This window comes from Rhinatrema bivittatum, chromosome 17 (genome assembly GCF_901001135.1).
Source record: "Rhinatrema bivittatum chromosome 17, aRhiBiv1.1, whole genome shotgun sequence".
Classification (NCBI taxonomy): Eukaryota; Metazoa; Chordata; class Amphibia; order Gymnophiona; family Rhinatrematidae; genus Rhinatrema; species Rhinatrema bivittatum.
The window spans coordinates 719669-746040 of NC_042631.1; the positions used below are offsets into that span (position 1 = coordinate 719669).

The 26372-nt window shown below is 40.6% G+C and overlaps 1 protein-coding gene across 5 annotated transcripts in view; it reads left to right on the forward strand.

Annotated features, from left to right (window-relative positions):
- AMBRA1 (autophagy and beclin 1 regulator 1) overlaps positions 1–26372 on the forward strand; it is a 206001-nt gene that overhangs the window by 81476 nt on the left and 98153 nt on the right. For 3 of the 5 annotated variants that reach the window (XM_029582359.1, XM_029582360.1, XM_029582363.1), the window contains exons 8-10: positions 16456–16542; positions 19255–19431; positions 24532–24612. In XM_029582359.1, coding sequence (XP_029438219.1) covers positions 16456–16542; positions 19255–19431; positions 24532–24612 — 345 coding nt within the window. The remainder of the gene's footprint in view (positions 1–16455; positions 16543–19254; positions 19432–24531; positions 24613–26372) is intronic. The other 2 variants (XM_029582361.1, XM_029582362.1) reach the window with 2 other exon arrangements.

Sequence of the window (26372 nt, forward strand, 5' to 3'; positions counted from 1 at the left end):
GAACAATATACGATGGTATAATCTTAGGATATTAAGCTTTCCTAAGAAAAAGTTTACAACACCCGTTGAGATGCTTCATCGATACTTCTTAGAAGTATTATCTATTAAAGAAAATCTGTTTCCACCGATTTCTAAAGCATATTATTTGCCGAACAAAATATCACTACAAGAAGACAACAGGTCTGCATATATTGCTCCAGTTGATACATCTCATCTATCCTCTTTTTTAGAGAGCTCAAAGGAAGAAGTAACAACATCTTCAACATTAAATGTCACTCTTGCCTTGGATTCAGACCGGGATTTTGTGTTCAAAATGTTTTTTTCGAAAGAGAAATATGTTTCTAGGATATAAAATTAGAAAGTTCCTGGATGTTGCCAAAGTAACACAGTTAAAAAGAAAGCGTTTCCTGATAATGCACCCTGCAGTACTTAGTCTGGGTGCTGTTTTTTAGGTTAGATTTTTCATGTAAATGTGTTATTAAGGACGCTGGGGTTAAATATGTTTTCTTTGGGGGCCCGACTTGTGAAGAGAGAAGGAGCCGACACAGATTGCCTGGTACAGAGAAGCAGAGAGAAAAGCAAAAGATCAGCCACAGCTGTGGGACTCCCGCTCCTGACGTCATCTGCCAGTGATCGCGAGTTGAAAAGCCCATGGGACTGCGGCGCTCTGCAGCTGCTGGCGCGTCGCCTAAGCCGCGCACACCAGAGGGGCGTGCGCGCGACTTAGATCAACTTTGATTGTCTTGGATTGTTTGGACGTTTTGCCTTAGGTTTTATGGGGCGCAAAAGAAAAGCAAAGTTCATCACCTCCTCCCCAGCACCACAAGGATCAGGTCCCATGGATGCTCATCTATAGGATTTTGCCACAAAGGGACTGCGGTAGGGACTCTTCTGAAGTCTCTCTGAGTCCCAGCACAGGCCCAACGCCTCTTCAGCCCCCACCCGGAACATCAGGAGAAATAAACATCATTGAAAACGCAACAGTAAGTGATTCAGAAATTATTTCTCAATCACCGAATATTGCTGGGATCCCCTGTTCAGAGCTAAAACAGCAAGGAACAGATGAGGGAACTTTAATACCTAACATTGGTAGCGCAAGGTTAGATCCCGTAGACGCAACCAATGTGACGTTGGGGGATCTTTGGAGGATGATGATTAAATTGAACTCTGTGTCACAAATGAACCTATCTCTTGGAGCTGTAGTGAATTGGAATAAGATACTTATACAGGAGCAGGGAAAAAGGTTAAATGATATAGAAACATCAGTTCAGAATGTATCAATGGAAATTGAAAGTGTAAAAAAAATGGAAGTTTTGCATACATGCTAATGTGGAAAATTTAGAAAATTTTATACGTATAAAAAAACTTGCGTATTGTAAATTTTCCTATCACCAGATTGCTTTCACCATATGAGATGTTTTCTAAATATGTGAGAGAAATTTTGGTATATGATGAGGTACCTGCCATTTCAAAAATGTATTACTTTCCACCCCAAACAGGTGGTATATCTGGAAAGGAAGGAGAAAAAACTCCAGGTATATCCACCTTTTTGGAGGAGTCTGATACAAACATTGTTGCTCTCTTGTTTGTCATTTGTTTTAGAAAGAGATAAAGAGTTTATTATGGATAGATTTTTCAAGGGCAAAGATATGTTGTTTTGTGGGCAGAAGGTTTTTATATTTCCCGATGTCTCCAAGCCAACTCAGGCCAGGAGAAGACAATTTTTGGCCCTGAAAAATAGAGCATTAGAGCTTGGGGCAACTTTTTTTTTTTTTTTAAAGTACCCCAGTAAATGCTTTATTAACTTTCAAGGGAAAAAGTTAATTTTTTCACAACCTTCACATTTGGAAAATTTTTTGAGAGATAAAAGTCAGATAAAATTAGAGAACGAGGTATCATCTATGTTAATCAACAATATGAAACAACCGCCCAACGCCTGTTGTAAATTCAATGTAAATACCCTATACAGGCCACCCACTTGTCTTTACCCAGCTCACTAATAACCTTTTATTAGAATAAATCACCCCTTTAGAGAAAATTCAAACTTCTATTTATTCCACAAATGTTATCCTATAAAGGTTTCAACAGGTAATACACATTACTCCCTCACCCAATGAAACAACATCCCTTAGTTGCTCCTTCACACAAACATATCCCATTCACAAACTCACCCCATTCATACATACCTTTACCCCATTCATATCTACCCAATAAAATACATGCCCATGACTACCCCCACAAAACAATTTTTACAATTGCAATAAATATCTTAACAGTTTTCCACACAAGAAAAATGTCATGGGAACAATAAAACATATGTTCAGAATCCATATATCCTTGGCATCTTCAATTAAATACTTGCTGGTTACAGTTCCTCCAGATAAATGTGCCTTAAATGCAAGGACTGCTGGTAATAATTGTCAGTTATATATTGCCAAAAAAACTTTCTTCACAGCATGCTCAACAGCTTCACAGTATGCCCATGAGGACTGCTAGTTCGTTTGGGTATGTATTTTGGACTCACTGATCTCCTTATTGCATTGGGTACTAATCTAGCATGTCCAAAACACGCATCCAACCACATGTAAACCTGTGTACCTTGCCCCATAGTGTTTTTCACCTGCCTCTGGATGACCACATAGGAGGGAGCTGTTAGGCAGTCAGAGGTTGGATTCAAAAGACCTCTGGTCTTCCAGGTTAAATCAACTGTGTAACAGGATTTCATGTTATTAAAGGGGAACACTAAATCAAAAGGGTGAGGATGAGAATTACATGTCAATACTAGGAGGATAGTGAATCCAGTGGTGGGGAACTGAACCATGGAAACCTGAATTGTGCTTGGAGGCAGAGAACATTGTATGCCATTACAGCAAGTGCACTAAATCTTGTTAGAAGAATTAATTGCATATCATTACTGATAGATACTCTGTCCTTGGGGGGGGGAGCAAAGGTAAAGCCAGAGATTAAGTAGGGGAAAATGGGCAAAATACATGGTCCTGGTGTTCTTTACCTGATGTCTTTTGTTCCCAGAAAAAAACTGAAAGGTACAGCTGCAAAGGTTAAAAGTGTTCAGAAGACATAGACATTGTTTAAAAATACAATCTTAGACGTGCAGCCCAGATGTATTCCATGCATTAAGAAAAGTGGAAGGAAGGCAAAACGATTACTGATGTGATTAAAAGGGGAGGTGAAAGAGGCTATTTTAGCTTTAAAAAAAAAAAAAATTTCAAAAATTTGAAGAATTAGATTTAGATTTTATTAATTTATGAATTGCCTAACACACATGGGACTAGGCGATGTACAATAAAAACATACATAATATAACATCAAATAAAACATATTTAAAATGAAAAACAAATACAAAAAAATTCCAATAAAACAAATAAAACATACATGAATCAGTAGAAAACCTAAAAAACTGAAAAATAAGCACGATTAAAAAGATACGTTTTAATTAACTTTCTGAAACTCTTGATAGAATCTGATTTCCAGAGAGTGGGCCCCTCAACTGAAAAGGCACAGTCTTGAGTGACATAGTCTGGCAAGCTGAGGAGTTGGAACATCCAGCAGACCACGTTGAGAGGGATGCAAAGATCTTGTAGGCTGATAAAATTGAGCATGGCATTAGCCCAGATACTAGATTCATCATTTAGTAGTTTGAAAGTAATCATCGCAACCTTGTATCTTATCCTCTCATATGGAAAGCCAATGTAACTCTATCAGGGTAGAGGTGATATGATCAGACCGTTTCAAACCATAAATCCAAGTGAGCAGCAGCGTTAAGTAACAATTGTAATGGCCTAAGAGAAATGTTAGCTAAACCAATGTAAAGTGAATTACAGCAGTTAACAATGGGAAAGAGGATCGCCTGAAAATCGCATAAATGAAGATGCTTTTTAAGACCGGATAGTACATGAATTCTGTAGAGCTCTTGTGAAATGACATGTTTGATTTGAGAACGAAATGATAAAATATTGTCTAAGATGAAACCAAGACTTTTGACCTGTTTTTGAATAATGAAGTTACAATCATGAAGCGAAATAGAGTTGAAATTTACTGTGGTTTTAGGACTGTGAATAATAAGGAATTCAGTTTTTGCCATATATAGAGACAATTTGTGATGTTTCAATCCTTTGTTAATGGTAGAAAAACAAATGTTGAGATGTTCAAGAGTGTCTGCCCATGAGGAATGTATATGCAAAACAAATTGAATGTCATCTGCGTATAGCTTGTAACAATCAGTTAATGTTGCAAGTAGTTTACAAATGGGGGCAAGATACAGATTGAATAGGGTGGAAGAGAATGCAAATCCTTGTGGGACTCTAGTTTTGACAGGGGAGGTTGATGAAAAATAATTTTTTTGCTTAATAACTTGAGTGCAGTATGATAGATAGGAATGAAACCATTTAACACTGTACCTGAAATGCTGGATTCCTGAAGTCTATAAAATAAGATGTTATGATAAATTGTGTCGAAAGCTGCGGAAATATCAAGTGATACCAACAAAAATTGTTGTCCTGAATCAAAACCTCGTCTTAACAAATTAGTTAGGGAGAGAAGTAAAACCTGGGTTCTTAAAGTCTGGCAAAAGCCATATTGATGTGGATCTGCAAGTTCAACCTTTTCAACAGAGTCGTTTAATTGACATAAGACGGCAGATTCTAAAATTTTAGTAAAGAATGATAAAGAGGAAATTGGGCGATAATTGTTCAGACCAGAAGGGTCAAGGTTATGTTTTTTTAACAAAGAACGAACAATCGCATGTTCTAATGATGGAGAAACTAGACCTTCAGTAAAAGAGAGATTGATAAGTCTCGAAAAAATTGGTGCAATGACAGTGTAAGAACATTTAAAGAGAGCAGAAGGACAAAGTGTTTGTGGACATAGGGTGTTATTGGACTTAGAGATGAGATTTTCAACTTCGGTAGACAAAACAGTTTAAAAAATGCTCCATGTGAGGAACTCAGAGAGAGGAGGCTGTGTGTACCAAACAGGAACATCAGTAAAGGAGGCACATAATTTTTCAATTTTTAATTTGAAAAAAATTGAAAAAGATTCAGCAGAGGGAATGTTCTGAGATGCGGTATGTAAGTCATAGGATTGGTAAGTTTTTTAGCACTATTGAAAAGGATTTTGGGGTTGTATCCTATTTCATTGATTTTTTTAGAAAAATAGTCCTTCATGGCGGAGTTGGAGCATTCTTAATATTGATGAAGTAAAAGACAGAAGGTCTGAGCATGTTCCAAGGAAGGATCGATCTGAAGAAAATAGGAAAAAGCATAAGCCATTGTCAAGTTAAGTGTAAAACATTGATAAGACAAGCGAAGAGAGAATTTGAAATGTAGAGGCAAAAACTCATAATAAAAACATTAAAAAATATATTCGAAGCAAGAAACCTGTGAGGGAGTCTGCTGGACTGTTAGATGACCGAGGGGTTAAAGGGGCTCTCAGGGAAGATAAGACCATTGCAGAAAGATTAAATGAATTCTTTGCTTCTGTTTTTACTAATGAGGATATTGGGGAGATACCGGTTCCAGAGATGGTTTTCAAGGGTGATGAGTCAGATGAACTGAACCAAATCACTGTGAACCTGGAAGATATAGTAGGCCAAATTGACAAACTAAAGAGTAGCAAATCACCTGGACCAGATGGAATGTTTCCCAGGGTTCTGAAGGAACTCAAAAATGAAATTTCAGATCTATTAGTTAAAATTTATAACTTATTAAAATCATCCATTGTACCTGAAGACTGGAGGGTGGCCAATATAACCCCAATATTTAAAAAGGGCTCCAGGGTGATCCAGAAAACTTATAGACCAGTGAGCCTGACTTCAGTGCCGGGAAAAATAGTGGAAAGTATTCTAAAGATCAAAATCACAGAGCAAATAGGAAGACATGGTTTAATGGAACACAGTCAACATGGATTTACCCAAGGAAAGTCTTGCTTTGCAAAACTGCTTCATTTGTTTGAAAGGGTTAATAAACATGGATAAAGACGAACTGGTAGATGTAGTATATGTGGATTTTCAGAAGGCGTTTGTCAAAGTTCCTCGTGAGAGGCTTCTAAGAAAACTAAAAAGTCATGGGATAGGAGGCGATGTCCTTTCATGGATTACAAACTGGTTAAAAGACAGGAAACAGAGAGTAGGATTAAATGGTCAATTTTCTCAGTGGAAAAGGGTAAACAGTGGAGTGCCTCAGGGATATATGTACTTGGACAGGTGCTTTTTAATATATTTATAAATGATCTGGAAAGGAATACGATGAGTGAGGTTATCAAATTTGCAGATGATACAAAATTTTTCAGAAGTTAAATCACAAGTGGATTGTAATAAATTGCAGGAAGACCTTGCGAAACTGGAAGATTGGGCATCCAAATGGCAGATAAAATTTAATATGGACAAGTGCAAGGTGTTGCATATAGGGAAAAATAACCCGTGCAGTAGTTACACGATATTAGGTTCCATATTAGGAGTTAGCACCCAGCAAAAAGATCTAGGCATCATAGTGGATAATGCATTGAAATCATCGACTCAGTGTGTTGCAGCAATCAAAAAAGCAAACAATGTTAGGAATTATTAGGAAGGGAATGGTGAATAAAACGGAAAATGTCATAATGCCTTTGTATCGCTCCATGGTGAGATCACACCTTGAGTACTATGTACAGTTCTGGTTATCGTATCTCAAAAAAGATATAGTTGTACTGGAGAAGGTACATAGAAGGGCGACCAAAATGATAAATTGGATGGAACAGCTCCCCTATGAGGAAAGGCTAAAGAGGTTAGGGCTGTTCAGATTGGAGAAGAGACGGCTGAGGGGGGATATGATAGAGGTGTTTAAAATCATGAGAGGTCTAGAACGGGTAAATGTGAATCGGTTATTTACTCTTTCAGATAATAGAAAGACTATGGGGCACTCCATGAAGTTAGAAAGTAGCACATTTAAGACTAATCAGAGAAATTTCTTTTTCACACAATGCACAATTAAGCTCTGGAATTTGTTGCCAGAGGATGTGGTTAGTGCAGTTAGTGTAGCTGGGTTCAAAAAAGGTTTGGATAAGTTCTTGGAGGAGAAGTCCATTAACGGCTATTAATCAAGTTTACTTAGGGAATAGCCACTGCTATTAATTGCATCAGTAGCATGGGATCTTCTTAGTGTTTGGGTACTTGCCAGGTTCTTGTGGCCTGGTTTGGCCTCTGTTGGAAACAGGATGCTGGGCTTGATGGACCCTTGGTCTGACCCAGCATGGCAATTTCTTATGTTCTTATGCAGCTTTCACTAAAAGTTCTACAAATAGGAATAAAAGAGAAAATGCTCACTAAATGGAGAGACACATGCTTAAGAAGGGAATTTGTGAAGAGCAGCTTGCTAGTGAAATAGTGCTTTGATTGAATATATTCGTAAGTATTGCAGATCATTTTCATTAACCTCAAGGGAAAGAAGAATAGGTAGGGCAGTAGGGCTCTCGTACCATTATTATTAGGCTCTTTGTTATGTGTGCTGGAGATATCCTTTCTCTGGTGTGAAAGAAGGTAAATGAATAAAGTAGAATTTTATTCTTAGGAGATATCCATTTTTAGAGCAACCTGAGGATATGGGGCTGCTGTGATAAGGCCATGGAGCCTAGGATTGTGGCACTTATGACTTTAGTGCTTTTCCTCTCAAGATGGAAATTTACAACAGACTTCATACCCAGCATCCAAATTTAGGTTGTGTTTTTCCAATAATCTCTGTAGAGATGTTGAACAGGTAATTTCTAAAAATGATAAAACCAGTAAAGAGAGAAAAAAATGGAAATCCATATCCCAAAGTGTACATGCTTATGTGGGATGGGTGCTGTGTGGCATACTGACGGAAAACTGCAGCTGATAGCTGGATAATTTGAAAGTCTCTGTTGAAGCTTAATGTATCCTTAGATGCCCCAGAGGATTCCATATTTATTTATTAATTAAAATATTTATCATCCCCCTATATCAATACAAATGTGCTAGGGGAATTACAGGTCATAAAATACAATATACATTTCAACATTAAAACAAAACAATATAAAATAACTTTGTCCTGGTCACAAATATGCAACCACTAAATCCAGTCAACATCCAAATGCCTCCTTTAAAAGATGAGTCTTTAAATATTTCTGAAAGATGAGAACATGCAAGAGACAAATTGGTTTTATGGACATTGCTTCTGCACCCTCTTGGAGTCGTTCTTGAGCTTCTGAAGTATTTTAAGTATTTACATGTGTTTCTTTGTTGGCAATAAGCTCATTGGATTATAGAGCAAAAAGGCCTGGAGCAGTGGATGCAGAAAACATTTGCTCATGTTTGTTGTCTTAGGATAGGTCTGCAGTTATGGACAGGCAAAGTTCCTGCTTTGACGGTATCTGTAAAAGCTGAAGAGAGCCTTGGATGCAGGTCATCTGGCACTCCAGCTTATCTTCCAGGTTTCCGGTTGGTAGAGTTTAGATAGGATGATGTAAGGAAAGGTTCCTGCTTCCTTATATTTTGTAAATTGATGATGGGCCCAGCTTTATGGTGATGGGTATCTCCTATCCATCGCTCTTCTTTTTTTTTTTTAGAGAGCTAAAAGACAATTGCGATGTCTTTTTAAATTGTATATCAGGTGTCACTTGTAACAAAAGTCTCATGTCATTTAGACATGAGAAAATTACTGTGGTAACATCTTGATGGCTTAGTCTGCAATGGATCAAAGCTGTGGAGCTCTGTATTTGACACCACTACTCTTGATATCGATGACAAATGAGATGAAATCAAGAGGAGGTGAAAAAACGTATCTGCTGCTGGGTGTTTTGATCGATTGTTCGGTCAATCTGTATTAAATAAGAAAAAAGAAATATAGATTTTCCACTTCTGTTTTCTCACTGTGTTTTGTGACTTGTTATATCTGTTCCCAGACTTTTAATGTCAGATGTTCTAATGCATCATGTAGATCTGGGAAAGCTGGATCACTTTGTTTAATACCTTTTTATTTTTTACTGGCTATAGTCAGTTTTCTTCCTTTTTCTACTCCCAGTCAGCAGCCTCTGCTTTTATCTCCTGTTATGAATGCTTCCTCATCTCTAGAACATGTCTTAGTGCCTGAAGCTCTTTCTGTGTGCTCATTAAGGAAGAAGGTGAAAAAAACACTATGCATCTGTGCCAGTGTAAAAAAGTGTATAGTGATAACTCATGGTAACATCCCTGGCTTAAAAAGTCACTAGAGGTGCAAAAGTCGGCATTTACAGTGAAACCTTGTGTAAACGTCTGTGATTATCAATAATCTATAGTCTCCACAATGGCTTCTCTCCCTGGATTGAGTTTACTCTAAGGATCCACACATACTCCATCGTATTCACTGCTCTCCTCAGGCCAATGCTTATTGATATTCCTACCCTTAGAGCAGTGGTTCCCAACCCTGTCCTGGGGATCCCCTAGCCAGTTGGGTTTTCAGGATATCCACAATGAATGTGCATGTTATGGAGGCAGTGCATGCACCTTTTCTCTCATGCATATTCATTGTGGATATCCTGAAAACCCGACTGGCTGGGGGGTCCCCAGGACAGGGTTGGGAACCACTGCCTCAGAGTAACCAGGGAGTGTTCCTTCTCTACTTATGGCCCTACCCTCTGGAACTCCCTATCCAGGTACTTAAGGTTAACTCAGGACAGTTGTTGCTAAAAACGTATCTGTTCTCCAAGGCTTTCCCCGATGCTTGAAATCACTAACGTCCACCTTAACTATTCCCCCCACCATTTACTTTTGTAGAGCGATCTCTTTACTCCTGCTTTTGGCTGTATTTGCCACCAACATCGATTCTATTGATGATTTGCCCTCAGTATTTCTGGCACCACATTAGCATTTGTTTTATCTGACTGTGATTATATTATTATTTGTGTATGGAGGGGTGGGTAATAAATACTTGAAAATAAAATAAATACAGCATCCCTTAGTCGTCATGTTAGATATAAAAGATTGACTATCCGTTCCATTTGATGCGTATTTCAGTACATGGCAGTTTGATTAATTATAGTGTTAATGTTCTCTATTATGCTTTGATATAAAGTGACTAATTTGCCGTCTACTATACTTTTGAGTTTTCTCATCAGCGCATGTCCCCACTGCACTGAGTGCGTCATGGGAATGGGTTAGAATAACTTCAAGATATTTTATGAATGTTAATCAATGGGAAGTGCTTCTATAGTTAGAATAGAATATACCATGGATTGTGGGAGGGAAGTTTAACCATAATCAGTAATTAGTATAACATTAACATAGTAGATGACAGCTGATGCCTTACTCTTCTCCAAACTATAAGGACACATGCCAGCTGACAGCTAGAAAGTGTGACCACTTGTAAGATCTTTTCCTTATCAAGGACATTTTCATTCTCTTACTCATTTGTACTCTGCTATATCTGGCAGATAAGCATACAAAATGCCCCACTTCCCTTACAAGCAGTACTCTTCTCTTTCCTTGTTTAACAGCAAAGCAGTACTAGTGTAGCTATTGCTTGAATATCTGGTCTCCCAGGTTTCCTGTGTAGCCTGGCAGATAGACTCTGCTACTGGCTTAATTCTGTCGCAGAATGGGTGAGATTTTGTCCACTTACAGAAGTGAGTATGAAGCTTGTGGCCAGAATACATGACAGGTGTTAAGATTCCAGACCCATGTTTAAAGAGTCAGCAGCCTGTTTCTTAATGAGTATCCAGCTGTGGCTCTGACGTTTTTTTAATGCTCATTCACAAGCAGATACTGTAGCAGTGCCTCCTTGTGTGGCTATGAAAGTTTAGTATTCTCATTTTAGCAGCATGTCATATCCAAGACCCTAAAGGACTTTGTTTACTAGCAATCCAGTTGTTTAAAACAATTATGTGACATTTGCTTTTTAAATGTCTGAAAACTAAAAATACATTTGTTCTCTTTTAAACTCATAGAGCATGTATATTTTTAGAAGACTATACTGTGTTTTGACAGAATAGTAGATTTGTGCATTTGTCATTGGAACAACCAGCAATCTCACTCTGCACTGCAGAAGAGCCAAATCCACAACTCACTATTTTTCTTGCATGAGGTTGGAAGCCTGATTTAACTCATTGCAGAGTTCCCTGGAACTGAGGTCAAATATTTTGATTTGCTACCCTATCAGGAACATAGCAGATAATGGCAGAAAAAGGCCCAGTTGGCTCATCCATTCTGCCCTGTTTTGATACCCTGCCCTGTACAAAAAATGGGTTTGGATACATTGGAGGCTGGGGTCATGTATGGAACAGTAAAAGAAAAATAAACTATACGGTAAGGATGGCCTACATTTGTCCATAGCAGGGAGGAGGATGCTAAGTGAAAAATTCAGATCTTCTAAGGCATTTAAACTAAAGAATGGGGGTGGTAGGAAATGGCCAATGAAAGTGGCATGTCACCCCCAAGCAATACAGGACATGGGAGGAGAAAATAAAATCAGTCAGCCCAAAAAAAACCAAAAAAGAGCCTAGGAATTGCTACAAATCCAAGGGAGAAAGGTTGGAAAGCTCTGACTACAAATGCTCATAGTTTGGTCAGTAAAATCCCTGACATGCAGGCCCTGATGGTAGAGGTGGACTTAGACATTGTTGCTGTTATGTGGCTCATGGATTCTCATGATTGGGATATGGCCATACCGGGGTATAACTTGTAAAGGAAGGACAGAGAGGACAGAAAAGGGGGAGGAGGAGTAGCTCTTTATGTCAAAAACAATATCCAAGCTACTGACCTGCATTTATTTATTTTATTTATTTATTTATTTATTTAGATTCTTTTTTTATACCGAAGTATAGCGAGGAGCCTTCACTCCGGTGTACAATGAACAACTTCATACATTAAACATTTTTAACAGTGGATATAAACTTAAACATCAGTGTTAACAATAACATCTCAGCAAAGCAGAGTGATAAGAAACATTATTAGAAAATGTAACTATAGTAAGTATCATAAATTTGGGTTTTCTTAAGAAAAGGTGAATATTAGTTAAGAATATGGAGAAGTCAGAAAGGAGAGGAAGAGTGATGAAAAAAAAAAAAGAGAAATAAAAGTGAAGGGGTTGTGGAAATTATAGTGGTAAGGTTCAAGGTGAAAAATGGGAGAAAAGAGAGAGTGGACAGAATGGGAAGAGTTAAGTAGAAGGAAGTCGAGATAGTATGGGAGGGTAAGGGGTTCTTACAAGTGGAGAAATCAAAGACTGAGGGTGGACATTAATTTAGGTTGTGAAAGCTTGCTTAAATAGCCAGGTTTTAAGTTCTTTTTTGAAGGATTTGGTATCCGTTATTGAGCTTAGATAAGATGGTAAGGAGTTCCATTCTATAGGGCCAGCTATAGAGAACGCTCGATTCCTGGTGCTAGATAATCTTGCATCTGATAGAGGGGGAATGATTAGTTGAAATTTATTAGAGATTCTTGTTGACCATGGAGGTTTGTGTAGTTTAATCATGCAATCAAGTGGAAAGTTGTTATCTTTGTATATTTCATTATGAAGAATAGATAAAGATTTGTATTTGATTCTATGGGCAATAGGTAGCCAATGTAGATTCATCAGGGTTGGTGAGATGTGGTCAAATTTCTTCTTTCCAGATAGGACATGAGCAGCAGCATTTTGCAGTAATTGTAGGGGTTTAGTAGTGGATTTGGGGAGACCGATGAATAGAGCGTTACAGTAATCTATACAAGAGAAGATGAGGGATTGTAAAACAGTTCTGAAATCATTTGGATATAGTAAAGGTTTTAGGTGTTTGAGTATGTGCAGTTTGTGGAAACCTTCTCTGGTTTTTTTTGCTATGCATGTTTTGAGATTTAGTTCATTGTCAATCCACATTCCTAGGTCTCTAACAGTGTTCTTTAGTTGGATATTGATGTTGTCAATTGAGAAGAGGGTAATTTGATCTGTTTGTTCCCGGTTGTTTCTTTTTAATAGGATACATTCAGTCTTGTTCATGTTTAGGCATAGTTTTAGCTGGATTAAAAATGATTTGATTGAGTTAAGGTGTTTTTTAGTGAGGCAGATTGCATCTTCAATGGTGGAGGTTATTGGAATTAACAGTTGGATGTCATCAGCGTAAAAAAAGAAAGTAATGCCTAGGTTTGAAATGTGGAATGTGGGGTAGAGAAGAAGCATTATGGGCCATCCTAAGATGATGATGCATCCATTTTACTGTTGTGGTTTACAGGCTTCCAACTCAAATGAAAGAACTAGACTGAGATCTGGTCGAAGACATCCAAAAGGGAGAGTTAGAGTGTATAGGAGTAAATGATGAGATTGACATAATTGGCATCACACAGACCTGGTAGAAGGAGGATAACCAATGGGACATTGCTATATCAGGGTACAAGTTATATGGCAATGATAGGGAGGATCAACTTGGTGGGGATGTGGCACTTTATGTCCGGGAGGGTATAGAGTCCAACAGGATAAAGATCATACAAGAGACTAAATGCTCAGTAGAATCTATATGGGTAGAAATCCCATGTGTGTTCGGTAAGAGTATAGTGATAGGAGTATACTACCGTCCACCTGGACAAAACGGTCAGACAGATGATGAAATGCTAAGAGAAATCAGGGAAGCTAACCAATTTGGCAGTGCAATAACAATGGGAGATTTCAATTACCCCAATATTGACTGGGTAAATGTAACATCAGGACTTGCTAGAGACATAAAGTTCCTGGATGTAATAGATGACTGCTTCATGGAGCAATTGGTTCAGGAACCAACGTGAGATGGAGCTATTTTAGATTTAATTCTTAGTGGATTTGGTGAGAGAGGTAACGGTGGTGGGGCCATTTGGCAACAGTGATCATAACATGATCAAATTTAAACTAATAACTGGAATGGGACAATAAGCAAATCTACAGCTCTAACACTAAATTTTCAAAAGGGAAACTTTGATAAAACGAGGAAAATACTTAGAAAAAAACCTGAAAGGTGCAGCTGCAAAGGTTAAAAGTGTTCAACAGGCATGGACATTGTTTAAAAATACAATGCTAGAGGCACAGTCCATATGTATTCCGTACATTAAGAAAGGTGGAAGGAAGGCAAAACAATTACCATCATGGTTAAAAGGTGAGGTGAAAGAGGCTATTTTAGCCAAAAAAAATCCTTCAAAAATCGGAAGGATCCATCTGAAGAAAATAAGAAAAAACATAAGCATTGTCAAGTTAAGTGTAAAACATTGATAAGGCAGGATAAGAGAGAATTTGAAATGAAGTTGGCCGTAGAGGCAAAAACTCATAATAAAAACTTTTTAAAATATATCTGAAGCAAGAAACTTGTGAGGGAGTCGGTTGGACCATTAGATGACCGAGGGGTTAAAGGGGCTCTTAGGGAAGATAAGGCCATTGCAGAAAGACTATATGAATTCTTTGCTTCCGTGTTTACTAATGAGGATGTTGGGGAGATACCAGTTCCGGAGATGGTTTTCAGGGGTGATGAGTCACCCTTCCTATGTCACTTTTAAAAAGTTAGAACTCAACACACTACCTCAGTATGAAACATGGAGCAAGCTTATCAAACTTATTTAATTTACCCCTAGATTTATCAAAATGCTATAAATATAGTGAAAATAACACCCACAATATAAAACGGGGTGTAGTTAGGCAAGTTTCCTTGCTACCGCATCGCATAGATAATTTCCGCAAGACACGATACATTTATTAAACCTGCGCTATTTTTTGCTTCATGCGCTGATTAATACCTGGAAAATGATTTTATCGCACATGTCGTGAAAGAGTGTGTCTGTAGAGAGCAGTATGTCACTCTGCTATTTATACCTCTGTAAGAGGGGGCACTTTTAACTCGGAGTGGGCTTTGGAGGAGTTGGTTAGGTTTGGGGGATAGTTTTACATACACAGTAGGAGATTCGAACAGCAAAGTACACATCACTGAACATTTTCTGTCATTTCAATTATGAAAGAGGAGTTGATTTGTATCATGCACTCTACCTAGCTTGTTGCACACTCTGCCTACAGAGGCTCTCTGTCTCTCTCTTCCTCCCCCTTGCGTTGCTGTGCGAAATGATAAATGACCCTGCTGGTTTGTTTCAAAAGTTGGGTATGGCAGAATTACATAAAAAATGTGCAGAATCATCAGGTGGGCAGGGTAGAGTAGGACATAAATGCCTTCTTGATGGACTTTGATAAGGTCATGGATGAGATGGTCGTATGAGGGCTTTCGGGAGGAAGGATTTTTTCAAGGGCTGCTGTAATTATTTAACTTGATACACAAGAAGATAACATGCCTTGCTGATTTCCACGAAATGAGTGGGACAACCTGGACTGGAGCCCGAGTTCTGACTCCAGGTGCTGTATTATAATCACTAGAGTGTGCCTTTCTTCAGCTCATTTTACACGTTCAGTCTGTATCTGCTGAAGATAAAAGGAGGTCCAAGGTAAACCCAGTTCCTCTTGTCACCACCACCTCTTGTCCACCAGTAATTTCTTTAGCAGATGTAGAGTGACAGCAGCCAGTCAGTTTCATCTTCTGTGCCACCAGGCTCTGTTTCTTGTCCCTTGCTCCAGCACAGTACAGGTTTCTGCTAAGACACACAGAGTCTGATGCAATACCATGTGCTCGGGCTAGCACACCGCTTAATGTGTATTTTGGATGCGATAAAATAACTCCCGCTGCAATACGGGGATTAGCCGTCCAAACCAGCACGTAGCTAATAGCACTCATCACATATAAATTTCATGTAGACGAAGCTATTAGCTATTACACTGCGATTCAAAATAATTCCTGTGCGGTCAACGCGCCCATTGTAAGGCAGCAAGTTTTACGCCAGCCTGGGAGCTGGCGTTAGGTCATGCTGTGCTCAAGGGCTCAACCAGTAAAATAAAAATCCTGCTCTCTGTGGTTCCTCCTATTAGTATCGTCGCAATACTAAGCAGGAGGAACCACAAAAAGCACCACCATGCAAAACTAAAAGTCTAGAAAAAACAAGTTTCTGAGCTCGGTGGCTGCCCTGCTGCTCAAATGGAGAGGTGAGCGCTACCCTCCAGCCAGCCGGGGTAGCGGACTTGGGCGGTGCTTGGTGGCTCCGAAGACTTGCAGAGGGAAGGTGCCGACACTTAAAAATTCACTCCATTAAAGTGCTGTTTGGTCCATTTGCTGTCACGTGTCCGTGAAAAGACCAATCCCCTTTCAGAATGCTATCTTGAAAGAGGATTGGTCCTATTCACTGAAGACCAATCGAGAACCACCCTGCCGGGGATAGGGAGGGTGCTCTGGCAAGGTCAGCTGCTGTTAGCACCCAGCCACGTCTCCTGGGCACCTGATGCTTGAGTGCTAGGGATGCACAAGTTTTACCTAGCCCAGTACCTTTTGCTCGGCAGCAACATTTTGCATTGCACGCCCAGGAGAAGTGGATCTGCACGCATTGAAAAAAAACACGTGATATTGCATTGGCCTGATAATAATGTGTTGCTGTTATCTCTTTAGGAGGTTACTGGAATCTTCCCTCATATCATTATCCCGGTACGATGGAACAGGGTCCCGTGAACACCCAATCTACCCAGACCCAGCCAGGTAACATGCATGGTGTCTGCCCGTGCTGTGCTTTCATTTCATAGGTGGACACTGTTATAGAGTTACAAAGCTTCTCTCATGATTGCAATGTTAGTCTCTTCTTTTATGCCCTTGCTGCCACTCCACAGGACATGACTTAAATCATGACATCCAAGTCCATGAAAGTAGGTGCTATAGCTGAAAACCCTACTGCTCTACCAGTGATGCGTTTGGCGCCTCTGCCCAGGATTTGTTTCTTTTTGTCTCTGCTCCATCAGGGTGTCATGTCCCAGAATGATTTTAAGAAGAGATTACGCTGGGTGTAGTTTTTAAAAAGCTTTGAATAAAAATGATTTGTGACCATCTTATGAGGCTGGAGTGGGGTGTTTTTCAGTTGCAGCACTGACTTTATTGGATATTGTTACAGACTTATGCAGCTACTGACAAGTGCATTGTTTATAGAGTTTCACTTAGTTTCTTGGATTATAATATTATTGTATTTGAACTTTAATGCTGTACTTAATCGACATTACAGAGGTGGGATATAGGGAGATCAAGAAGTCTGAGAGATTTAGCTTCTAGAGTCTGTCCCCTATGTCTAGCCTCTGAGACTTGCCAGATTTTCAGTACTGCTCACAATAGATTGTGGGCCAGTTTAAGAACTGCTTTAACCCTACTCTCCTCATCACAGGTCTGTATTGTCTTGGGTCTTCCATTAGAGGTAGGGAAGGGACAAGCACTTGCCATCTTATGAGCTAGTGGCACATGCTAATGTGAATTGTAAATTGAGTGTCGATAAAGACCTTATGTCAGATCTTCAGCATTTGAAATATGGCCCATGTTAGGACTATGAGAATTACCCATCATAAGATGGATAATTGGAGTTTGAGTTTGCTGATGACTGCTAAGATAATTGCATTCAAACATATAACTGTGATTTTATTTGCAAAGACACAAAAATATTTAAAAATAATGGTTATGGTTTGAACGTGGGACCTCTGATTATTGATAAAGCAATGAAGGTCAGTGACCTGTAGTGCTTGGTATGATAGTCCACTAATAATATATGTTTTGAAAGGCTAAATCATTCTTTTTGATTGTGATCTGACATGCAAATGTGAAACAGAGAGTGGCTGGAAGGCTTCTAAGACATTTTATTCTCATTCCTGGTGCCATCTGCCAGGTTATAGAATGTTAATGATTGGAGGTCTACTTTCATGGTATTTTAGGGCATTTTTCCTCCCAATTATTCTTGTTTTATTCCTAATGCATAATTCTAGGAAATGTTTTCCACACTTTCCTCCTCAGTGAGAACATTTCATGAGGTGATCTTCTTACCTTGACAACAGATAGTCATGAAGGGAAGGGGGCACTATATGATAGAAGTATATAAAATCATGCAACAATTATTCTAAATACCTCAGAATAACTCGAGGCCACCGAATAAAATTATCAGGCTACAGGGGCAGGGTTAAAAGAAATGCTTCTTTACACATCACAGAAACAGAAAAAATGATGGCAAATCAGAACGGCAAGACCCATGTGTCTGCTCAGTCCCATTGCATAATTAATTTGTGGAGAGCGTTGTCAGATGTTGTGTGGGTGAATGGTATAACTGTGTTCAAGAAGGAGTTAGACAAATATATGGAAAATCAATCAATCACAGGTTAATTAACATAAATCAGTCGTAACTGGTTTCCATGCATCCCTAAATCATGACTAGTGGAAGAGTACAACTCAATTCTATGTCCTATTTCATATACACTTCCAGGTATCCACTGCTTGCTGCCGTTGGAGACGGGATATGGGCCAGAAGGATATTTGATCTGACTAAGTTTGACAGTTGTGTTCTAACTGGGGTGTGTGAAGGCTGGGGGTAAAAGAATGATATTTTTTATAACAAAACAATAGGTGTAAATTTAGTAATCTGTACACAAATACAGCCCATGCCAAAGAATAAGGGGTCAAACACAGAAGATAGTGCCATGAGTTGATAAGCAGAAGAAGTTTTACCTTTCCATTGACTCAGTAACCTTAGACAAGTTGCTGCTGTTCTCTGTACCTAAGTTTACCCAACTGCAGTTGGGTACTAATAATAATGTTCACTTTCCTTTGCCTCATTGGCAGCAGCCATGCAGATCAGAGATGGCTGCAGGTGTGTTTCTGACATCTTATAATTGTAATAATTGTTGGGATCCTGTTTGCATGGAAAGTGTTATGTAAATGCAAATTATTATTGGTTTGTGTTTGGAGAAAAGCCACCACATGGTTTTGATTATTGCCTGAAAAGAGTTGAAACAGAACAGGATTGAAATTGGTTACCGTATTTCCTTCAGGGCTACATTGATCGTAAAAGGAATTCCATACAAGAATCTGCGCCTTTTCCTAATTTGTAGGAGTGTGGGGTTGCTATGGAGTGGTGGGAAATCATGAGTTCGTAACTACTCAGCTAATCACTAGGAATCTGGCGTGACGCATTAGAAAGCCCGGGATGAATGTGGAAGAAAGCGAGTGTTGGGGATACCAGTCCTGAATATGTCTCTGACATACAATCATTTCTCATTTGCCCCATCACTTTCTATTCAAGCACCATACCAGTGGCTGCAATTCTCTCTGGGCATACTCTACCCAAGTGAAGGCTCCTTCATAATCAAGAGTTGGCATCCTCTCTCAGGTCCCAAGGCTTGACTGTCCTTTAATGTTGTCTCTCCTCCATGTTTTTGTATTTCTTAGACTGTCTCCTGCTGCATATTATGCCCAGAGGATGATCCAGTATCTCTCTCGGAGGGACAGTATCCGCCAACGCTCCATGCGCTATCAACAGAACCGCCTTCGATCTTCCTCCTCTGCCTCTTCTGAGGGTCAGGGGTCATCTGTAGAGGGCAACGATTTGGAGTTTGAGGACTTTGAGTGAGTGGCTAAGTCCCTCACTACTCCCCATCTCTGTCTGTCTGTCTCTGTCACCCACCTCTCTGCTCTCTGCATTGTCTTTTGGATATTTTAGAGGCTTTTGCTCATTTGTCATCAGGCAGGGAGGACAGAAGTGATTACTGAGCTTCTAGTGTGTTAACATCCTGCCTCTGTGCTGTTGAGGTATAGTGCTGCCACCTTATGTCACTCCCTACAGTCAGTGTTCCTACATTATTTCCTTCAGCCCTTAAGCCAGTGCTCTCACAAACTTCCTTCAGCTCCTCTACAACCTGCACTCCTGCACCAGTCCTTACAACTCCTTCACAGTCAGTGCTCCTCTGCCATTCCTTACAGCTCACCCGCAGCCAATGCTTCTTCCCTGTTCCCTACAGTCCCCCCCCACAGTCAGCCCTCCTCTGCCATTCCTTACAGCTCTGCTTCTTCTCTATTCCCTGCTGTCCCCCCACAGTCAGCGCTCCTCTGCCATTCCTTACAGCTCTGCTTCTTCTCTATTCCCTGCTGTCCCTCCACAGTCAGCGCTCCTCTGCCATTCCTTACAGCTCTGCTTCTTCTCTATTCCCTGCTGTCCCCCCACAGTCAGCGCTCCTCTGCCATTCCTTACAGCTCTGCTTCTTCTCTATTCCCTGCTGTCCCCCCACAGTCAGCGCTCCTCTGCCATTCCTTACAGCTCTGCTTCTTCTCTATTCCCTGCTGTCCCCCCACAGTCAGCGCTCCTCTGCCATTCCTTACAGCTCTGCTTCTTCTCTATTCCCTGCTGTCCCCCCACAGTCAGCGCTCCTCTGCCATTCCTTACAGCTCTGCTTCTTCTCTATTCCCTGCTGTCCCCCCACAGTCAGCGCTCCTCTGCCATTCCTTACAGCTCTGCTTCTTCTCTATTCCCTGCTGTCCCCCCACAGTCAGCGCTCCTCTGCCATTCCTTACAGCTCTGCTTCTTCTCTATTCCCTGCTGTCCCCCCACAGTCAGCGCTCCTCTGCCATTTCTTACAGCTCTGCTTCTTCTCTATTCCCTGCTGTCCCCCCACAGTCAGCGCTCCTCTGCCATTCCTTACAGCTCTGCTTCTTCTCTATTCCCTGCTGTCCCCCCACAGTCAGCGCTCCTCTGCCATTTCTTACAGCTCTGCTTCTTCTCTATTCCCTGCTGTCCCCCCACAGTCAGCGCTCCTCTGCCATTCCTTACAGCTCTGCTTCTTCTCTATTCCCTGCTGTCCCCCCACAGTCAGCGCTCCTCTGCCATTTCTTACAGCTCTGCTTCTTCTCTATTCCCTGCTGTCCCCCCACAGTCAGCGCTCCTCTGCCATTCCTTACAGCTCTGCTTCTTCACTATTCCCTGCTGTCCCCCCACAGTCAGCGCTCCTCTGCCATTCCTTACAGCTCTGCTTCTTCACTATTCCCTGCTGTCCCCCCACAGTCAGCGCTCCTCTGCCATTCCTTACAGCTCTGCTTCTTCACTATTCCCTGCTGTCACCCCACAGTCAGCGCTCCTCTGCCATTCCTTACAGCTCTGCTTCTTCTCTATTCCCTGCTGTCCCCCCACAGTCAGCGCTCCTCTGCCATTCCTTACAGCTCTGCTTCTTCACTATTCCCTGCTGTCCCCCCACAGTCAGTGCTCCTCTGCCATTCCTTACAGCTCTGCTTCTTCACTATTCCCTGCTGTCCCCCCACAGTCAGCGCTCCTCTGCCATTCTTTACAGCTCTGCTTCTTCTCTATTCCCTGCTGTCCCCCCACAGTCAGCGCTCCTCCATCCTTCTCTAAGCCAGCTCTTCCATTGTCTTCTGCTTTTCTCCTCCTCTGTGAGCTATTCTTTTCTCTTCTTCCTGAATTACTTTTCTTCACTTAAAAAGCTGAGAAATTACTTTGCTGAAGAAGATTAAAAGGGTGAAAAATTCTGTATATGAAAGTTTTATTCTGTAGAGCTGTCATTTCACGCTCTAGCAATTAAATACTTGAAAACGGAAGAGGAAGAAGAGAGGCGAGCGAGGGCTTTTTTCCTTCTCTTTTTCTCATGCTTACATAGCTTGCTTGTTTATGTAGAATGTAAATTAGGAGGAGATATGCAGATGTGCTGCTGGCCTAGTGGCCTTCCCTGAGTGCTTTCTGTGAGAAAGAAACAGCTTTCGGCAACAGGAGAGGGAGGTCAGGCAAATTGATGGGATGGAGGGCACGGGAGCTGACAATATTTCTTATCAGGGGAAGAAAGTGAAGGCGCTGAAGATTTGCTGGCTCACTGTGTACCTTATTGAAGAACATATTCATGAAGATGGTAATCAGTGCCGGGGCGGCTCATTCAGGCACAGCCAATTCAATCAGCAAAACAGCTACAGCCCCCCTGCATTCTGCCCTTAGACTCTCATTCTCACCTGATGATTTCCTATTACATAGCACTGCAGCTTCTTGCAGTCTCTGCCGTGTGATAACATTCAGGCTCTTAGACTAGCAAAAGCCCTGTATGCTGCTTTGGGACTCTTAGATGCTTTTATTTTGCTTACAATAGGTCCTATTGCTCATTTTTATTTTTAAAAACACATTTTCTGCTCCCTGTCCTCCAGGGGAATGTGAATTTTAAAGCATCATTCGGCTCATAGTGATGTTCCTGGAAGTTGACTTACTGGAAGGGCTACCAGTGGATGTACAGCACTAAACTATAGCACAGTAAATCTTCAGTAGGAAAGGAAAAAACCTCTGACATAACTTCCAGGTTTTCTGTGCTCCTGGTTGCCCTTTAAACCTTTATGGTTTCTCTGAGCGGGAGGGCTCCTGTTAGTACAGGCTCTTGGATGAGCTCATTTGGAGTTCTGGCCATGTGTTCTGTGCCACAGAACATAGAGAAAATGCTGAGTCTTAGAAAAAGTGCTAGATGTTTAGTGCTGCTTTCAGTGTTGTGGGCCTGTGGGAAGCTTTTTCAGCATAGCTGACTTCCAGCTCTGTTTGTCTTTAGGTGCAGCAATCTAGGGAATAATCTATACCCCAAATCCATTGTTACTGTGGCATTTTACCAAGGTGTTCATCAGATTGTGACAGGATGCAGAGTGTAAACATGGAGATTCTGCATGCATGTACTCTATTATGTAGAGAGCTATCTAAAGAAAACTGAGACTCCTTTATTGAACCAATGTAAGAATAATGAGAGATGATGTAGTACAGGAGGTTTGAGATCACATAGATCTCAAACTTCCCAAACCCGTCCTGGGGGGCCCCATCCAGTCATGTTTCAGGATATCCACAATTAATATGCATGAGATAGGTTTGCATTCACTACTTCAATTGTAAGCAAATTTATCTCATGCATATTTATTGCAGATATCCTGAAAATCTGTTTGGCTGGGGCTCCAGTGACATAGATACATCCAGGGGCGGATTCCGGGTAAAGATCGGCCTGGGGATTTTCCGCCCAGGCCGGCCCAGGAGATATCCCGTTGTCTGCCGAGCGCAACTCTATCACAATCGCGCTCAGCAGACCTCGTGACCAGAGCGACCAACCCACAGGGGGATGCCTGATCTCCCGATAGGCCAAACCGCCCCTGGATACATCCCTTCAGATGTGTGTCATATATGTGTATTGCTAACAAATCTTTTCTAAAAACAAATGTAGAGATACCTAAATATTTGATGCAATATACTAAATCCACTTAAAACTTTGGAGAAAAAACTAGGCCACGGGTGACCAATTCTGCTCCACGAGAGCCACAAACAGGCCAGATTTTCAGGATATCCAAATGAATATGCATGAGAGAGATTTGCATGCACTGCCTCCATTGTATGCAAATCTACCTCATGGATATGCATTGTGGATATCAAATCCTGGCCTATGTGTGATTCTCAAGGGCAGGAGTTTGGTCATCCCTGGACTAGGCTTTATTCATTCCAAATAACTTTTTATTGTAGTATAAAGCTATAAATTAACATTTTGGGCCTTTTTCCATAGGCATAGAATGGGAAGAAAACTCTTTATGAATAAGGCTCTTAATCTGTTTGCCTTTCTCTTGTTCTGTAATGGCTGGTTTTGAGTGGTTTACTTGGTGACACGCCTGACCTGTGTAAAGAGTTAAGTCTTGATGAGTGTCGTGCAGCTCACTTCTCATGGTTCACTAAAAGGGGCCCTGTAACCCTGGTGTCAATTATTTCTGACTCCTCCTTACACCCTGCAGCCTCAGTGTTGTGGCTCTTTCACTTCATGGGGTCTCTTTAACATGTTGGATGCTTTGGGTCCTTGCATACTTTACTGTGTTATATGTTGTAGCAAAGATGAAGCTAGGCTAAAAATTGCATTTTTCTGATGGGAGGTTTGTTCTCTTGGCTGATGTCACCAGAAACCTTCTATTGAATAACAATCTTACTTATTCCATTAGCTATGAAAAAAATAAAATAAAAGTGGTCATTGGTCACTACAAGATGGTGTAAAAGACACATCACTAGTGACAGATTGTTTATTTATTTCATTTATATATATACTGTCGTTAGAAGAAATATGAAAAGAATAAAATTCCCAATTGCATGATAATTACGGGAGATGGAAATGGCCGAATGCATTGCTTGCTCTATGGTATGGGTAATTGGTCCCTCTCTGCAGAAGATAAATTCATCCTTTTTCTACTGAGAAGGGAGACTTTTTGGAAGCAATTAATTATTTGTAATAGAATTACAATGTATATTCTGCCCAAATATTTCCCAAAGTTGATTGGTAGTTGGCATATTCTTTAGAGCTTGGTTAATAAGAGGCAAGAAAGTGAATGCCTGGCATTCCCCGATTGAACAATGGAGGTCTTTGCTACCGCTGCTCACAAATTATCCTTTGTACGGAGGGAACAGGTTTCCAACTTGGTGCCTTTCTTGTCTGTAGTTCTCAGGCACTAGAAGTAAATTCCTGGAAACAGAAGCTGGTTTTTTTTAATATCGAACTATGGGGACACAATGTTCATGGTCTACCAGAAACTTACTCCCCCCCCCCCCCCCCCCGTTTCTTCTAATGTATATGCATACGCAGCTCAGTACGATCTTTCCAGTTCTCTGATACCAAGCTTTACGCAGAGCCACACATTGCTGATCTATGACTTAAGTTTCACAACTTTCTCCTCATGCAGTGACAATGGAGACAGATCGAGACACCGAGCCCCAAGAAATGCCCGAATGTCAGCACCATCGCTTGGGCGCTTCGTTCCTCGGTGAGACCTCCTTTTCCCTTCATTTTTAACTGAATCTTGGACTTGTTACTTAAACATTTATTGTGTTGTATGGCATAGATGGACGGATGATTGACGTATTTATGTAACTAATTTCTAATCTGCCAGTTTGGAAATCTCGGTAGATTACAGCTTCACCTCCATAGTTATACAGCAATAAGACTGTTTTACATAGTGAAATACAATAAAACATGACGACAGAAGAAGAGGGAGGTCTGCAAGAGCAGGCGAGTAGTGAGGGAAGGGCAAGATGCAAACATCGGGGAGGAAGAGATTGGTGGATAAATGAATGGATAATAGATATGGTGACTTGTTAGCTGACTACTGCTAGAACATTCACAGGACCTTTTCTTATCTACTAACGAGTAGTGAGGGAAGGGCAAGATGCAAACATCGGGGAGGAAGAGATTGGTGGATAAATGAATGGATAATAGATACGGTGACTTGTTAGCTGACTACTGCTAGAACATTCACAGGACCTTTTCTTATCTACTACCTTTTCTTATCTACAGCCTCACAAACTACTTATCTACTACCTTCTCTACCTTATCTACTCTACTACCTTCTCTACCTTATCTACTACCTTATCTCTACCTTATCTACTATCTACTACCTTATCTCTACCTTATCTACTACCTTATCTACTCTACTACCTTCTCTACCTTATCTACTACCTTATCTACTACCTTTTCTTATCTACAGCCTCACAAACAATCAATTAACATCGACAGCATTCATCTAGCCTCACCAGCAATCATCCAACCTAGACACCATTCACCCAGCGTCTCCAATACCTATTGCACCATTTTCAACATTACACCACTGTTCCCAACCAATTGAGCCACAACAATGCACCTCTGCACCATACCTAAAATCTGGCACAAAATCAGAAAGCACACAAAACCAGCAATTCATCACATCACACGACAACAAAGACTATTACCTATAATGATCTCACCGATAACACAATTCCTAGGACTCTCTTTATTTACCTTAACACTATTCAACGCTCAGTCGCTCTCCAAAAAAATGGACATCCTCAGTGACTACCTCATAGAAGCCAACCCAGATATCTGTGCAATTACAGAGACATGGCTAAAACACACAGATACTGTACTCATAAATCAACTGCCCATACAATCTTACGACTTATTCTCCGTCCCAAGACCCAAAAAAAGAGGTGGAGGTCTCTTTCTTGCAACAAAAAAAGGTCTCAATATTACCTTACAACTTACCAATTCCTCCAACAAACTAGAATTCTCCCTCTTTAAATCTATACAAATCCAAATAGCTTTAGTCTACGCACCACCAGGAACCTTAGAATTGGATCCCTCTCTACTGATAGAACTTATAGCCAAACACATAAACGCCGACAAACCTGCTATAATCCTCGGAGACTTTAATTTACATGTAGATGCTTCTCCACAATCCATCAACTGCCAAACAGTTCTTTCCTCTCTCAAACATTTGGGCTTTACTCAAATTATCAACAGTTCTACCCACAAGGCAGGCCATACTCTGGACCTCATCTTTATTAACGAACCCTTTAACATTCATACTAACCCAACTTGCTCACCAGTACCATGGTCAGACCACAAAGTTATCCACACCACCCTCAAGATCAACAACCCACCACCTCAAACCACTAACAAAACCACCATCCACTTCAGAAAACCATGCTCTCCAGACATACTCAGTGAAAAGATGTCGGATGCATTAAAGCAACTTGATCTCACAGACGC